The following is a 15,864-nucleotide window of genomic DNA, read 5'->3' as shown; positions in this document are numbered from 1 at the left end:
ACTTGAAACTAAAAATAGAAATGAAACAAATCAATTTCGTCCCCAATAACAAACAGGTTTGCATCAACGCAAATCAGCGATGATTAGCTGCTAACACAGTAATAACAAACAGTTAGCATGCGTTCGCTAGCATTAGCACATCGTTTAAACCACTACACAACTGGATTTAAGTGTCCGATCGTGAGTGGAAACACACAGCAACAACACAGAAGATGATACATACAGGCGTTGGCTCTGTAGATATTTTACAAACATTAACAAAGGTAGGCTCGTGGCAGTGTTTCCCTTTCTCACTAACTCGCTCACTCACTTGGATACGCATTTCTTCTTCTTCGGTGTAAGCGCGCTCTTCTTCACGTGAGCGCGCTCTTCTTCGCGTGAGGAAGCGCAAGGGCGCCACCACTTGAGTGTGAAAGCACCATAAAAACTAAAAGGCATGCAATTCAATATACTGGTAAATAAAAACAGGGGTCCCCAAACTACGGCCCGCGGTTCCATATTTGGTCCGGCCCCCTGAACAATTCCAGAGAGCATTTTGAATTTTTTTTGTTTTTTTTTCCTCCCTCAGTAGTGTTATTTATTTCCTGGCCTTTTTCAGTGAATAACTCAGAGAGGGTTATTTGATTATTATCTATTTAATTAATAGTGCTATTATTATTTATCATTATTATATTATTATTTTTATTTTATTTACTTTTGTTCCGTGAAGAATCCCCAGAGGGTTATTTGATTGTGGCTTTCTGAAAAACAATAATTTTTTTACATTTACGCACTCCTGCAATCGTCACACTTTTTCTGTTACAAACTGACCCCGGCCTCTCATCAGAGAAGGGAAAAGTTATTTTGCCCTCACAGGAAAAAGTTTGGGGACATTGCCAAAGGCAGAACAACGACCTATATGCCAAAATATACCAATATTTTTTATTTCTATTAGAAAAATGTTTCAGTAAAATGTTACACATTCTTGTGCATTTGCCACTTATTGCCACAGTTAACATTGAGGCTTTGGGCCTCTTTTGACCTCGTTGTGAGTTTGTAAGGTTGTGACTTCTGATTAAACAAACATGATGCCAATCAAACTGTTTGTTCTTCTTTTTTCCGAAATGAGAATCGATAAGAGAATTGATAAAGAATCAAATCGTTAAGCAATATCGATAATGGAATCGGAATCGTAAAAATCGTATCAATTCCCATCCCTAGTCGCAAAAATATGCTTCAATTCATTGTCCATTGGTGGTCCTCCTGTCGTGAATTGTATGGAGATTAGCGTTACAGACTGTGCCTTGCGCATAAGTCTCCGCCCAGCCAGCAGTGGGACTGGCTCCTCCCAACTCAATGCCAAGTGAACAGTAGTATATAAAAAATGCGTAAGGGAAAATGAAACCACTAAAGTGAACTTTGTGGCACCGCAAGTCACGTCGGTTTCGTCAAGTCGGTTTGACTTTTATGACTTTTCGCCTGTCAAATTGTCGCCAATTTCAGGAGAGCGAGACTCACGATCGCCTGCCGTGTCTCGGCCACTGTTATGCACATGTCCCCCTGGTTGTGGTTTCCACTTCCAGGAAATATACACAATTCCACACCGTGTTTCTATTTCTTATCTCCCAAATGATGAGTGCGCAAATGAGCAACGATTGTAACATCCCAAGTAACAATGTTCGGCTTTCGTTGTTGTTCTCTCAATATTTATTTAAATTACAACTCGGCTGAGCATGTCCTCACTCTAACTCCCATGTGAGGCGTTTAAATGTGTTCATAAAAAAAAAAAAAAAAAAAAACCTAACAAAAAACAGCACTTACAAAACAGACTCGGGCAAGCTGGAAACAGAACATAGAATATACAGTATTACGCAGTATATGACACATACACACACACACACACACCCCATATTTCTCTCGTGGAATTTCATTTTAAAATATGTTGGGTGTTTTGGCTCTCTTGGTCAAAAAGGTTCCCGATCCCTGACTTAACTGCACAGTGGTTGAAAATCAGAAAAGTGACAAGCCACCCAACCCTTCCCCTTTTCTGTGTGTGGCTTTCAGTCAGAAAACATCCCTGGCTTGAAACAAAAATTTTCTCCTTTTTTAAATATTTGTTTTAAAAACAAATACTACTTTTCTAAACTGCTTTTTGGACACTTTCAATTGTAAATGAGTGAAATTACATGGCTGAGATAATAAGTGTAATTACCGTATTGGCCCGAATATAAAACCGCCCTGATTTTAAGACGACCCCCTCTTTTTCAAGACTCAAGTATGAAAAAGACTTTTTGAACACCAAATTAATTTTTATACAGCAAATAATTACAGTACATCTGAAACAAATGATTATAACAATATACAGTGGGGAAAACAAGTATTTGATACACTGCCAATGGGAAAACCCATTGGCAGTGTATCAAATACTTGTTCTCCCCTCTGTATTTGAGAGAAAAAGCATGTTATTTTGCCTCATTCAAATCTTAATATCTGAACATTTAAATATGTAAACTAAAGTGCAATCACATTCGTAAATGAATGGCTTCTGGTTTTTGAAATGTAAATAAACCAATCTATTGTGATAAAACAACAAAATTGCAATAACTGCATTAAACATTAAAGTGAAATCTAACTGTAATTGTAGTCTTGAAACAAATCTGAATAAGGAAAAACATTGCAATAAAATAATGCAAACTGGTTAAACTAAAAAGAGTAATTGAGATCTGTCATGACAGAACATCGCTTCAATGATATCGGGCGCCATGTAGCGTCATGAATGGGTATAATGTCTAGACCGCAAATATAAGACCCCCTCTTTTTCAGTGTTATTTCAATGCAAAAAATGCTGTCTTATATTCGGGCCAATATGGTATGTGGACTTTTAAAAACAATGGTTTGAAATCTAACTCAGACTGCTGCTGCCCACCTTCCATAGGGGTGTTGCTGTCAGGTCGGTTGGCAAAAACAACGTCAACGTACTCCAACTGCATCCTCTGTAAAGACCCTTTGAGTCCTGAAGGGCACACAAGAGGGTATTTAGAGGGGAAAGAGTTTTTATCAAGCCAAACAAGTTATGTTTTCAGTCATACCTTCAATTATATGTTTTCTAGACAGTCCTCTTTCTGTCTCTGCTCTGATGGCACAAAATAATTAGCTCATTACAAAAATGTATTTGGAGAATAATTTCATCATGACAGAATAAGAATTCAATTATGAATGTGGTTGTTTGGATAGGTGGTTTCGGAATAGATGCAAGACAGTGGAAGGTGCAGTGTCTGAAACTACTTACTTTCCTCCCCAGTAAAGTTTGGTTGTAATGACCAGGCTGGACCTCCTACAGCAGGAAATGAGGGAACCATGAATGATGGTTGTTGTATTGATTTTAAGACCGACACTAAATTCTGCTTTCAGGATCAATGAAGCAGCTCTGTTTCTTTCTTCAGCTAGTCAATTACTGTAGTCTTCTAAACATACAGTATGTTTAAGTTGCATCACTTTTCTGGTCATTATTTTACATTTACTGTACTGCAAATTGTCATATACGCACTGTTATATTAAAACTACCTCATCCACTTGCTGCTAGTCACTTATTCACTTTATTCCCAATCTGTGTACCCTGTGAACCCTGTAACTTTTGTTTTTATATTAGCCTTATTGTACTTTTATTTTATATGGCGCACGTTTATGGCAAAGCTTTAAATCTCATTGTTCTCCGGATAATGGCAATAAAGGCTTTCTTATCTATACTGTTTTATTCTGTTTGTTGTTCATTTGTTTCAATTTGAGTCTCTTTTATGGCAGCATGACTGAGCTTTTGTACAAAAATATTGTTATTACCTCCAGCACTTCTTCTTGATAATGGTTCCAAGAATCACTTCGGCTCTGCGAGGCAAAAATAAAATGAATAAAATACAACTAGAATTATTGGTGCATTTGGTCAAAAAATGGTAAAGCACACAGGAATGTGACAAATGTGCTTTAATGGACACCCCATAATAACAGACATCTCTATATTCAGGGTTCCCCAACCAACGGTCCATGGACCCGTACCGGTCCGCGAACTACTTGGCACCGGTCCGCAAGAGAAAAAAAATATTTCTGTTTTAAATCATGTGCACCATTGACATTCAATTATAGAAATCAGGATCAAACGGCACACTGCACCTGCAAGATCAGTACAGTCTCAAGCCCAATCACACTGTAAATAAAACCTGCCCATTTCGGCGGGAACCTGCCCAATCTGTCAACACTGCTGCACCTACGCACTGACTTTGCATACGCTCTTCATACAACAAACATGACGGCACACTGTGACTACGTTTCAGAAACACTTTTTCTTTCCGTAGCAGTGCCAATGGCGCTGTATTTATGATAAACAGTCTCGGGAGCCATCAGAAAACTGTGCGGAACGCCAATGGTGCCTTGTGTGCACCGGTCATAAAGGTTTTTCAGATGAGCGACATAGTGCGACATTTTGTATGTGGGAGCAGCCATTTCCTATGCTTTGGGACGCTCAAAAAGTGGCTATCCCACCACGTTCTCGCAGAAACTAGTACAGCCATTTCAATCCTGCTATCCTTGCAATAATAAAAGTCACGGCTTTCTTGTGCGACAGTGAAAAAAATATGCATTTATAGTTGCGATTTTGTTTCCTGGCTGCAGCGACGTCTGTCTTTTACCGTTGTACACACCCCCACCCTTCATTGGCACTCCACCGTACGCGAGAAAAATTGGAATGCTTTTACCGGTCCGCAGTGAGAATAAGGTTGGGGACCGCTGTCTTAGTTGGTTTTAAATAACAGATATGCCAGTCAATATTTTTTGGAAAAGACACACCCCCCACCCAAAAAAAAAGTTAAATAAAATAAAAATAAGAAATAACAGTGAAGGAATAAAGTGGAAAATCTTACAAAAATAAACCCATCTCATTTTAAGAGATTCAATCAGAAAAGCAGTTTATGCATGCAGACAAGCAATGACAGGTAATTTCATCGAATTCGGAAAGATAATAAATTACGATGTAACTTTACTCAAAAGTTTGCAGGAATATGGAAAATATATTGCTTCATTTTGTAACTTAACTAACACCCAGCAGACATTCAGAAATACAGAAATGCACTCATAACCAGAAAAGCTTCCACGACACACACCTGCCACCAGCATAAACTTCGGCGGTGTCGAACAGGTTGACCCCACTCTCGTAGGCAATGGTCATCAGCTGCTCTGCAACCTGGAAAAAAAAATAACAGATCTAATTAAAGGGGAAGTTGAGAATTTTTGACATTAGGATTAATGTTCGAGGTAGCAGGGGGTTTAATTAGTCGGCGGAGTTGATTTCAACAAATTCTGTGCAGTTTATTAGTTATTTGTTAGTTTCAGGGTTGCGGAGAGTCTAAGCTAGCGCGAGTCAATGGTACAATCTTAGCAATTCAAGGATTAACAACTACCCGGCCAAAAGGCCAAATTCAGTGCGTTCACATTAGTCTTAACCCCTTGTACTAACACAATTTTGAAAGCTGTAAAAAGGCTTCCAAACACAAGTTGAGAATTTATTCAGGTCGATAGCAATGAAATTGCAAGGCAAAACAGCAAATGGCCAGGCAAAACCCAGGCGAGGAGGCAAACTGGATCCAGGGTCACTATATCACAAGTCAACATAAGATTCCTGAGAAAAATGACAATAATTAGTTAAACAGTTAGTGTTTTTTGAAGGTTCTCGCAGGTCGGGCTGTGGGCCGGAAGACGATTGTTGTTTAGGATAATCCTCTGTTGCAGATTGGGCTGTATAGTTTGTGTGTCACAGTTGCTGAGTCACCGTTACTAAGGCAACCGGAGTTGGAGGTGTTCAAATTCTCAGCCTTAATCTTCTTGTTATCAGGCATTCCTTGTGGCAAAACAGGATGTCCCGCCATATGTTCTGGACTGTCCTGAAGAGCTGATTGCGGGATTTGGTGGTGCAGACGTGGGCTTGTAGATGTCTTGCCTATCACCTGCTTGTAAGCATCAATCTCGCTCAATCAGCTTCATTACGCATGCGTTGGGCTTCCGTAGTCAGCAGTCATCCTTATCTGCATGTTGTCTCGGTGCTGCAAATTCCAATAACTTCAACTCTGCTCATACTTCAGATATATTCTACTGGTTTTCTTAAAATTTGATTTAAATGCTATTTATTTACTATATTGGGTGTGGTAAAATAATATGAACAGTCAAACGGTAAATACGAGAAAATATACTATTCCCTTCACATGCCAATGTAAAACAACATATGCACGCTTGAAAATCACTGATGACCCATGCATTCAATAGTGTTAGCTATGTTTTCAGGAAAAAGTTATTAAAACGTACCATTGCATGTCAGTAATTGTAGCATTAACAGCAACATTTGTAATCCAGCAGCTCTGCAGGGAGCAGGGCGGAGTGATTATATCACGTTTTTTTTCACCGCTGATTTTTTTATGTCGTAGTCAGGAACAAGTAACCAGTTTATATACTAGTTCCTTGTTCTTCATTGGGAATTTGTGGAAACTTTCCTTTGCCCATTTCTTCTGTTTCCACAGCCTCTAAATGCACATTTCACCATGTTGCTGTCCTTCAGTCAACTCAGCAGACTGATGCTGACTTCGAGGAAGGTGGGAAGTAGGAATTTCCAACCTCCAACCAGGAAATATATCATTGGAATGCCACCCGAACTGGGAGGTCTTGGTCGTGAAGTCGGGGAAAAAAAAGTATTCAGACCTTAAAAAATGCTTCAATCTGGCGTCACTTGACAAAATGGACCCGTCGAAAAACACAATGTCAATAGTAAAACTAAAGAATGCAGTTTACAGTGTGTGCTATTCACCTCAACCGTCATTTTTTTCTCCACTAATTTGATCGCATACAAGAAGGAAGGTTTGCTGGAGGTCAAAATGTATTTTGATGGCCAAAATAAAAAACAACTTGACGCGATAAGCCATCTTTTCTGTTTACATTCGCTTGGAACGTTATGAGGTCGCAACTTGTACCGTCTGAGTGGGATAAGTCCGACTTCCCACCTTCCTCAAATGCAGCATAAGCACGAGAGGCCGAAGCACTCCTCTCTTTTGTGGTCGCATAACACATTTTTAAAAATTGTCCTTCAGAATGAAATTAATTACCACAGTTTGGCGTGACATTGTTTTGGCAATGGCCGCATGGTGTATTTCTAACAATGATCTGCATTTTGAATTTATTTGATTATTTTAGATTTGTTAGTATGGTTTTATATTTGCATGCTAAGATTGTACCATTGACTCGCGCTAGCTCCGCCACTTCGGAGCCCTGACACTAACAAATATCTGACAAACTGCACAGAGTTTGTTTAAATCGTCTCCACTGACAAATTAAACCCCCGTTAACTTGAAGAATAAGCCTGATGTAAAAAAAAAAAATTGAACTTCCCTTTTAAAAATTAAACATGTTTGAAAGCCAAGGTTTTTTTTTCTGTACCCAAGTTGGTCTTTAGACCAAGAAAGATGCCCCCTTCGTATGCAAGAATGAATCAATACACTGCATGCATATTAGTGCTTTTATACGTGATTTGGTTTAACATCGAAGGAACAATAAAAGGCACCCAACTGGAACGTGTGTATATGAGAAGATTAAATGAGAATTTTTTTATTTACAAGTACTCCTATTTTATATTGAAATGTGCAACTTCTATGTTTTAGTCCATAAAATGTCCACATTGTATACCAGTATGATGAGTTTCCACATTTCTGTGCAAGTAAATGTCACATGTAATATACTGCAAGAAAAAAAAAAATCCATTGCTTAAGTAGTGGTATATCAATAACTGTCTATTTAGTAAGTTCAAAATAATGAACGAAACATGCAACACATTTAAATATTATTTAATGTGGATCCTTGTTGGCAGTGTTAGAAAATATTGTTTATACATCAGCTGAAATGGATTATCCCTAAACTCAATGAGTTTCTATTAAATATGCACAAGACGAAGGATGAAAACATGACAATCCCATAAAACTTGTGCTAAAAAAAATGATCTTCAGGTTTTATTGGAGCCAAACTACTTCCATGTGAGCTTGAAGCTGCATGAGCTCAACTAGAAAAATCAATTTTAGTGAGCCAATGATGAAATAGTAAGTGTGTTGTCATCGCACAGCTTCAACCTCAACTCAGGTCTTCACTTTAATCTCTCTTAAAAGCCTCAACAGCAACCAGTTAAACCGAGAACAGGAAATATACTGTACATAGGGATGTTGTAGCAGTACAGCTGCTTCTCGGGAGGGAAAAACAAAGCAGAAGTCTTTTTGTTCTTCAGACCAGATCAATAAAAATTTTTTTTTTAAAGTTTTAGTGCTGCACTGACTTTTCCAGATGAGAGGCACAAAACTGAATCTTAGAAAGCACTACTTTAATACTATATATCCTTTACTATTGATATGCTAAAAGTCTCACATCTCTTGAGCAAGTTTGACAGTGGGAAGTGAAATAATGGAAAGCAAAATGGAAATGTAAAACATAAAAAAAAATTTAAAAATCCCTTTAGTCTATGTGACTCACTAAGGCATTGATACAAATTGAGCAGAAGACAACGAAGAGTGTGATAGGTTCATCATTTGTCTTAAATATTTTGGCTGTAAAGTGAAGGTGAGCTGTGCAAGGACATTAAAGACATGAAAGAAAATGTATAAAAATTTGGAAGAGGCTGTCAGATGGCACAAGCCCCATGGGTATCAAGACAGATGTGTGAGAGGCCTGGCACCTGGTGGTCCTTGTTAGTGCGGAGCATCATGCTGGACATGCAATTGTACCCAAGTATTACCTGTCGTATGAATCCCTAACTAGAGGGAAATAGAACCACTCCCTTGTGGGCAGTGTTGTTAATCTTACTTTAAAAAAGTAATTAATTACAGTTACAAATTACTTCTCCCAAAAAGTAGTTGCGCTAGTAACCCAGTTACCTGAATGTAAGAGTAATGAGTTACTTGGAAAAGTAACTGGTGATAATGTTCATGTTTTTTTTTCTCAAAAAAAAACAAAAAACAACAACAACAACAGGTCACACAATGTGAAGTTTAAAGGGGTTTTGGGACAATTGGCCCTAGCCCAATTTTTTACCCAAAACTTAACTAGACACAGGGGTATTGCAGATATTGCGATAACTAGATAGTAACCTTTGCTATGTGTGGAAGTCATTTAATGTTGCGAATCAACCGTTAAAGTTGGTAAAATTGCTCCAGTTATTGCATTAGTTCCCTTCTATTTTCGACATGTGTAAGTTTTGAAACTGTTTCATCATTTAAAGATAGATTTAAGTTAAGTTTTGAAGATTTAGGAGCATTTTAGATAAAGAGTTACTTAGGTTCGCTAGGAAGGTTCTCTACAACAGGGGTCCCCAACCTATTCCACTAAGGCACACTGTGGGTGCAGGATTTCATTCTTACCAAACAAGATGACAACACTTTTTCCCCAATCTGGTGTTTTACAAGTGCAATCAGTTGATTGCAGTCAGGTGTGGCTTGTTTTAGCAGAAGCCTCATTGGTTCAACTGTCTCTGCTGGATCGGCTGGAACAAAAACCAGGACCCACAGTGTGCCTTGAGGACTGGGTTGAAAACCCCTGCTCTACAACAGAGCCCTCCTGAGAAGTCTACTGCTTTAAGATGGCAGCTGTTTATTAACGCATCTAGTTCTTTATACATGTTGCTAATGCCGCTGTGTCTGTCATTTGCATCAAGTTCTATAATATGTGATATCTACCGTAGCATCATGTGGCCGTAGTTTGTAGGCTATCGGATACAGTCAGGTATTATTGGAGCCACCTAGCATCGCGTTTGCAACGGCGTCCCAACTCCCTTGCCTTCTCCCCACTCCTGCTCTGCTCTCTTGTCTCCGTGAGTCCGTGACTTTTCTCTTGTAATTCAAACAACATAGTAACGCATAGTAACGCACGCCCTTACCGCCTCAGTAACAGTAACAGCGTTGCCAAGATGAGAAAAGTAATTCATTAGATTACTCACTATTGAAAAAAAAATCACGCCGTTAGTAACGCCGTTATATTCTAACGCCGTTATTAACAACACTGATTGTAAGTATCTTGGGTAGGTCAATTTCTAAGGGAATAAACTTTACTCCATAAGAATATGCCCCTTTGGTGGTTGGATTGGCTTCTTTCTTTGCCTCCAGCAACTCCTGTTGCTGCTCTGGTACCAAACTGTATTGGTTTATCCTTTCCTTTGGACTCACCAGCAAGGCCCAGAGTGTGAACTTGACATCTGGGCAGCTCGAGTTCCCCATGTTACCCTCGCCCAGGCTTGTAGCTGATCATCCTGACAAGCGAGCTGTAAATACTGCACCAGGCAGAAAAGAAAGAAACAAGAAGACTCCAGGTCTTTGATTTGCAAGCTGGAAAGAACAATGTGGACCATGTGGACCATGTGTCCCGGACAGACGCACGACCTCCAACATATTGACAATGCCTGCAATACGGCAGTCATTGACCGAGAACTGACTCAGCTGAACGTTGACATTGTCTGCCTTCAGGAAACCCGCCTAGCTGATAGAGGTTCCATCAGAGAAGCCAACTACACTGGCCTTCTTGTCACAGGGTGACCCTAGAGAGAAATGTGTGGGCTTCGCCGTGAAGAACTTGCTGTCTACAGCAATCAAATAGAGGAACAGAGAGCTCATATCCAATCTTAGCACTACACCACCACCTCTTAAAATGGACAGATGACCCTGCTGCTGATTTACGTGTGTTTTGTATCTATAATGTTGTACTTAACTGTTTGTTAATTGTACTGAAAATGGGTGATGTATTGCAACTTCTCAGCACCAATCAGCAGGCTTCTTAATATACCCTTCAACAGTGGTGCACCTAACTGACAACAGGGGAGAACGTTGGCACAATGAGCAATTTTAGAAACATAAGGAAGATGATTACAACAATTGTGCAATGAGTCAGAGGATTTGTTTCTCTTGGTTAGAAAACAATAAATGAAACATTTTGACGACTGCATCACATGACACTGCGTATCTGTCAGACTGGCTACTGACAGACTGGAGTGTGCTACTGGCCCAGAATATCTACTGGATAATAGCACAGACATGTTTACCAAATTCCAAAACACACGCTGTGTGGGCTGCTCTGGCACGAAAATACAGTGGTGTCATGTTTTTGGGCAGTGTGTGTGGGCGCAGTCTATAAAAATAGGACCTATGTCTGCATCAGTCAAAACAATTCAATTTTCCAACTCATCACTCTTGTCTTAAACTATTGACAGTCAATGCTGCTGTTGCTGAAAGGTCCACTTCAATATTTAACGGAGGGTAAACATTCAGGTCCAGTTTGAAATGTTTCAATGCTGTTAAAATAAGCCATATATTAGAAAAGCATTTGAGCTGCATAAATCCCTATGATGGATTACAGAAGGACTCAAGCCTGATTGTGTACCTGCTGACCAAGTCTTTTAATATAAACAGAGTAAGAAATTATCTTTAATTAAAGGCCAACAGTAAAATCCACCATGTCTAGCCAAGCTCATCGATCACAATAACGTTTCTTATTGCCAGGAGGTAGTCTAGGGCTAAAGCTTATGTGTATGTCCCTCCTTTAAACTAATGAGACTTGAGGCACTTCTTCAGTGGGTTGTTGTCAACACAAATATGGAACCTAAAAAGGGGACTTGCTAAGCAGAATAAACACATACAATCAGGATGAATTACAGCATAAGATAAATACACGTCGTGAAACATTAACCAACGAGTCAAACGTGTGCGCGAATAGGAAGGTTCGTCATGATAGCCAGAAGTGCAATGAAGGTGATTGACGGTGAGATTCTAATATTACTGTTTCTGTGTATGTCGCAGTGTACACTGAGTGCACACGTGCTTGCGAAGATACTGACGGGTGCCCTGAGATATGGATGACATGACATTGACCCATATTAATGACAAAACACTGCAACACTGTGACAGTAATACTGCGCATAGGGTTCCTTGCAGATGACAGATGATTACCGATTATATTGGATAGCCTACCTATCAACAACATGAATGGAAACCCCCAAATGTCCCTAATGAAGCCCCCAATTAGCAGAGTGTAACTTTCTGCAAGAGTCAGCTGGGAGAAGTCCCAGTTGACCTGTGACATTGAATAGCTATAAGCAGGGGTGAAAGTGGCTAGAATTTCTTGCCGGAACTCCTGCGACGTGAAGGTCGCCACGGAGCCAGATTTTTTTTTTTTTCTCTTTTTTTTTTTTTTTTCTCTCTTTTTTTTTTTTTTTTTTGGGGGGGGGGGTGCAAACTTTTTCAACTACTGAAATGCAAGAAAACTGTTTTAGCACAGTTATTTCTATAACACATAAATAAACTGATTTTCATTCAAAATCGTATTTTTTCAATGATTTGCTAAAATAAAAGTTAAGAAAAACAGCAATAACCCCAACCTCCATCTCTTAATTTTTATTTTCTCTCATTTCCTCACATGCTAAATGCCAAATCTCAATTTTAACTACTTAAGAACATAGGCTGTATATTAAAAATGAAGTTAATGTAAACATTTACTTTTTAAAAAATAATAATAAATAAAGATATAAGTAATATACATTCAGAAAAATAAGTACAAATTACTTATATTATGCAGAGTGAAATGGAATATATTTTGAATATCACGCAAACATTGACTTTTTTAAATCATAGGGAAATGAATAAGTAGCCTAACATAAATGAAAAAATATAAGTCCAAAGTGCACATTGACAGCTAAGATGTTTGGAACCTCCCCATTAGAGCAAATAAAATATGATAAATAAGTCTCCTCAACTCTTTCGTTGCTCTTAAAGATTTGATCCATTTTATGTTGCATTGCCCTTTTTTTGTCGCATCAATTCAACAACCTTTTTTTGTTTGCTGTTTCAAAAAACAACTTTTTTTTTCTGTTCCAGAAATCATGCACATTTGAACCAATCAGAGCTAACTATCTCTGCTGATAACATGTCAGTATGTCAGCCAATTGAACGGATAAATAAGTCCAGACGTTTTGCTTTTCTGCGTGCATTCGCACATTGACGTGACTCATCATCGTCAGACTCAGATAACTGCAGCAGCTGGGGAAACCTCCATGCCGTCCTTGCAATAAAATAAATAATAAATATTGGTGGAAATTCCATTTTTTCACAGGGTGTTATAGACAAAGCTCTTTCAATGTGTCATATGTACATGAAAAAAAAAATGAAAGATGTGAAAACGTATCATACCTCATCTGTTATCTGACCCCCAAAAGTCACCCATGTACCTGGAAAGCAAACAGAGTGACAAATGCCTTTAGACCATAAATAACATAATATGAAAAATGCAATCTGCATCAATTTGTGTGCTGTGAAATGCAAATGTGAACTAAAAAAGGCTGCCATGTTCCCAGCAGAAACAATTTGTCCTGTGTGAAATGATTACATTTGACTTCCTGTTTGCGCTTCATAAGTGATGCATGTGTGTGACTGAGTGCCCACTGCCTCACAGTGTGCATAATGAGTGAGCATATATGTGTTGCTGATTAGAGGGTAAACAATGCTGATGGCATGCAAAAGGTGAATCCCCACAAGGAAAGACAAATTCTGAAGCGAATTTCATCACTGATTTATTTATACAGCTTTGTTGTAGATAAAAACAGAACCAAACTGAGGACTTTCCAGTGTCCCTAAAAAGCTAGCAACAGAAATACCATAGCATTTGTCAAACCTTAAAATTAGGGTTGGAAATCTGGCAAAATGCCGATGCGATATGTAGACACATGGGTTGTCATTTGATACAGTAACGATATCCAATTTGATACCACGTAGAAAAAGGCGATACGTTTTTTTTTTTGTTTGTTTTTTTTAATCTACACATCATTTATAAGGTAACCAGTGCTAAAAAAATAGAAATTCCCTAACTGTTTCCTTGGTAAAATGCAATTTACCGTGGGGCAAATAAGTATTTAGTCAACCACCAATTGTGCAAGTTCTCCTACTTGAAAAGATTAGAGAGGCCTGTAATTGTCAACATGGGTAAACCTCAACCATGAGAGACAGAATGTGGGGGAAAAAAACAGAAAATCACATTGTTTGATATTTAAAGAATTTATTTCCAAATTAGAGTGGAAAATAAGTATTTGGTAGCTGTCAAAGAGGTCTAACTTCTTCTAACGAGGTCTAACAAGGCTCCACTCGTTACATGTATTAATGGCACCTGTTTTAACTCATTATCAGTATAAAAGGCACCTGTCGAAGGACCCCAGAGACAAAATTGTAGACCTGCACCAGGCTGGGAAGACTGAATCTGCAATAGGTAAAATGCTTGGTGTAAAGAAATCAACTGTGGGAACAATAATGAGAAAATAGAAGACATACAAGACCACCAATAATCTCCCTCGATCTGGGGCTCCATGCAAGATCTCACCCCGTGGCGTCAAAATGATAACAAGAACGGTGAGCAAAAATCCCAGAACCACACGGGGGGACCTACAGAGAGCTGGGACCACAGTAACATAATGCGCCACCAGGGACTCAAATCCTGCACTGCCAGATGTGTCCCCCTGCTGAAGAAAGTATACGGCCAGGCCCGTCTGCGGTCCGCTACAAAGCGTTTGGATGATCCAGAAGAGGACTGGGAGAATGTGTTATGGTCCGATGAACTTTTTGGTAGAAACACAGGTTCTCATGTTTGGAGAAGAAAGAAAACTGAATTGCATCTGAAGGGACCAGGACGACTGATCTGTGTAAAGGAAAGAATGAATGTGGCCATGTATTGAGAGATTTTGAGTGAAAATCTCCATCCATCGGCAAGGGCATTGAAGATGAGACGTGGCTGGGTCTTTCAGCATGACAATGATCTCAAACACACAGCCAAGGCAACAAAGGAGTGGCTTCATAAGAAGCATTTCAAGGTCCTGCAGTGGCCTAGCCAGTCTTCAGATCTCAACCCCATAGAAAATCTGTGGAGGGAGTTGAAAGTCCGTGTTGCCCAACGCCAGCCCCAAAACATCACTGCTCTAGAGGAGATCTGCATTGAGGAATGGGCCAAAATACCAACAACTGTGTGTGAAAAGCTTGTGAAGAGTTACAGAAAACATTTGGCCTCCGTTATTGCCAACAAAGGGTACATAACAAAGTACTGAGATGAACTTTTGGTATTGACCAAATACTTATTTTCCACCATGATTTGCAAATAAATTCTTTAAAAATCAAAAAATGTCATTTTCTGTTCTGGTTTTTTTTTGACATTCTGTCTCTCATGGATGAGGTTTACCCATGTTGACAATTACAGGCCTCTCTAATATTTTCAGGTGGGAGTACTTGCACAATTAGTGGTTGACTAAATACTTATTTGCCCCACTGTATATTGTATCGTAGTGCTTTGTTTTGGTGGGGGTGGTGCAATTATTTGTCTGAATATTGTCTAGTTCTTTAAACACAACAAGTAGCGGTAAAAGTATGCAACGTTTCAATATGATTATGCAATGGTAAATAAGTTTTAAACGTGTTGGTAATGTATATTCGGGAAGTCAAGGAATATCTTGAAAATTATTTCCACGTGAATATGTAGCGTTTCGGTAGCAAGTCATGCATGCTACCACAACAATCTTAAAAACACGCTGGCCAGCTTCAAAATAAAAGCCCATTGAGTCATGTGTAACGTGAAGCAGTGCTTCATAAGTCTTTGTTCTGAAGTCATACTGCTATTCGTCCCTGCTACTTGCTAATACCTTTTATGTGAACCCTCATCGTGTTTTAAAAAAGAAAACACTATTATGCAAACGTTCAAAGGGGGGGTGTTTGTATACACATATTTTGGTCGATTCCAGAGTGTTTCTTGAACTTTATTGCCTGCTGTGAGGACAATTATCTTTTTCCTTGATTCGTACTG

The 15,864-nt window shown here is 39.0% G+C and overlaps 1 protein-coding gene across 2 annotated transcripts in view; it reads right to left on the bottom strand.

The window, feature by feature from the left end:
- kcnab1a (potassium voltage-gated channel subfamily A regulatory beta subunit 1a) overlaps nucleotides 1-15,864 on the bottom strand; it is a 139,131-nt gene that overhangs the window by 11,744 nt on the left and 111,523 nt on the right. For both annotated transcript variants that reach the window (XM_057838093.1, XM_057838094.1), the window contains 6 exons: nucleotides 13,218-13,255; nucleotides 5,130-5,209; nucleotides 3,817-3,861; nucleotides 3,269-3,313; nucleotides 3,069-3,112; nucleotides 2,906-2,992 (listed from right to left, as the gene is read on the bottom strand). In XM_057838093.1, coding sequence (XP_057694076.1) covers nucleotides 2,906-2,992; nucleotides 3,069-3,112; nucleotides 3,269-3,313; nucleotides 3,817-3,861; nucleotides 5,130-5,209; nucleotides 13,218-13,255 — 339 coding nt within the window. The remainder of the gene's footprint in view (nucleotides 1-2,905; nucleotides 2,993-3,068; nucleotides 3,113-3,268; nucleotides 3,314-3,816; nucleotides 3,862-5,129; nucleotides 5,210-13,217; nucleotides 13,256-15,864) is intronic.

This window comes from Corythoichthys intestinalis, chromosome 6 (genome assembly GCF_030265065.1).
Source record: "Corythoichthys intestinalis isolate RoL2023-P3 chromosome 6, ASM3026506v1, whole genome shotgun sequence".
Lineage (NCBI taxonomy): Eukaryota > Metazoa > Chordata > Actinopteri > Syngnathiformes > Syngnathidae > Corythoichthys > Corythoichthys intestinalis.
The sequence above is the reverse complement of the archived record's forward strand: the minus strand, read 5'-3'. Positions and strand labels throughout refer to the sequence as shown.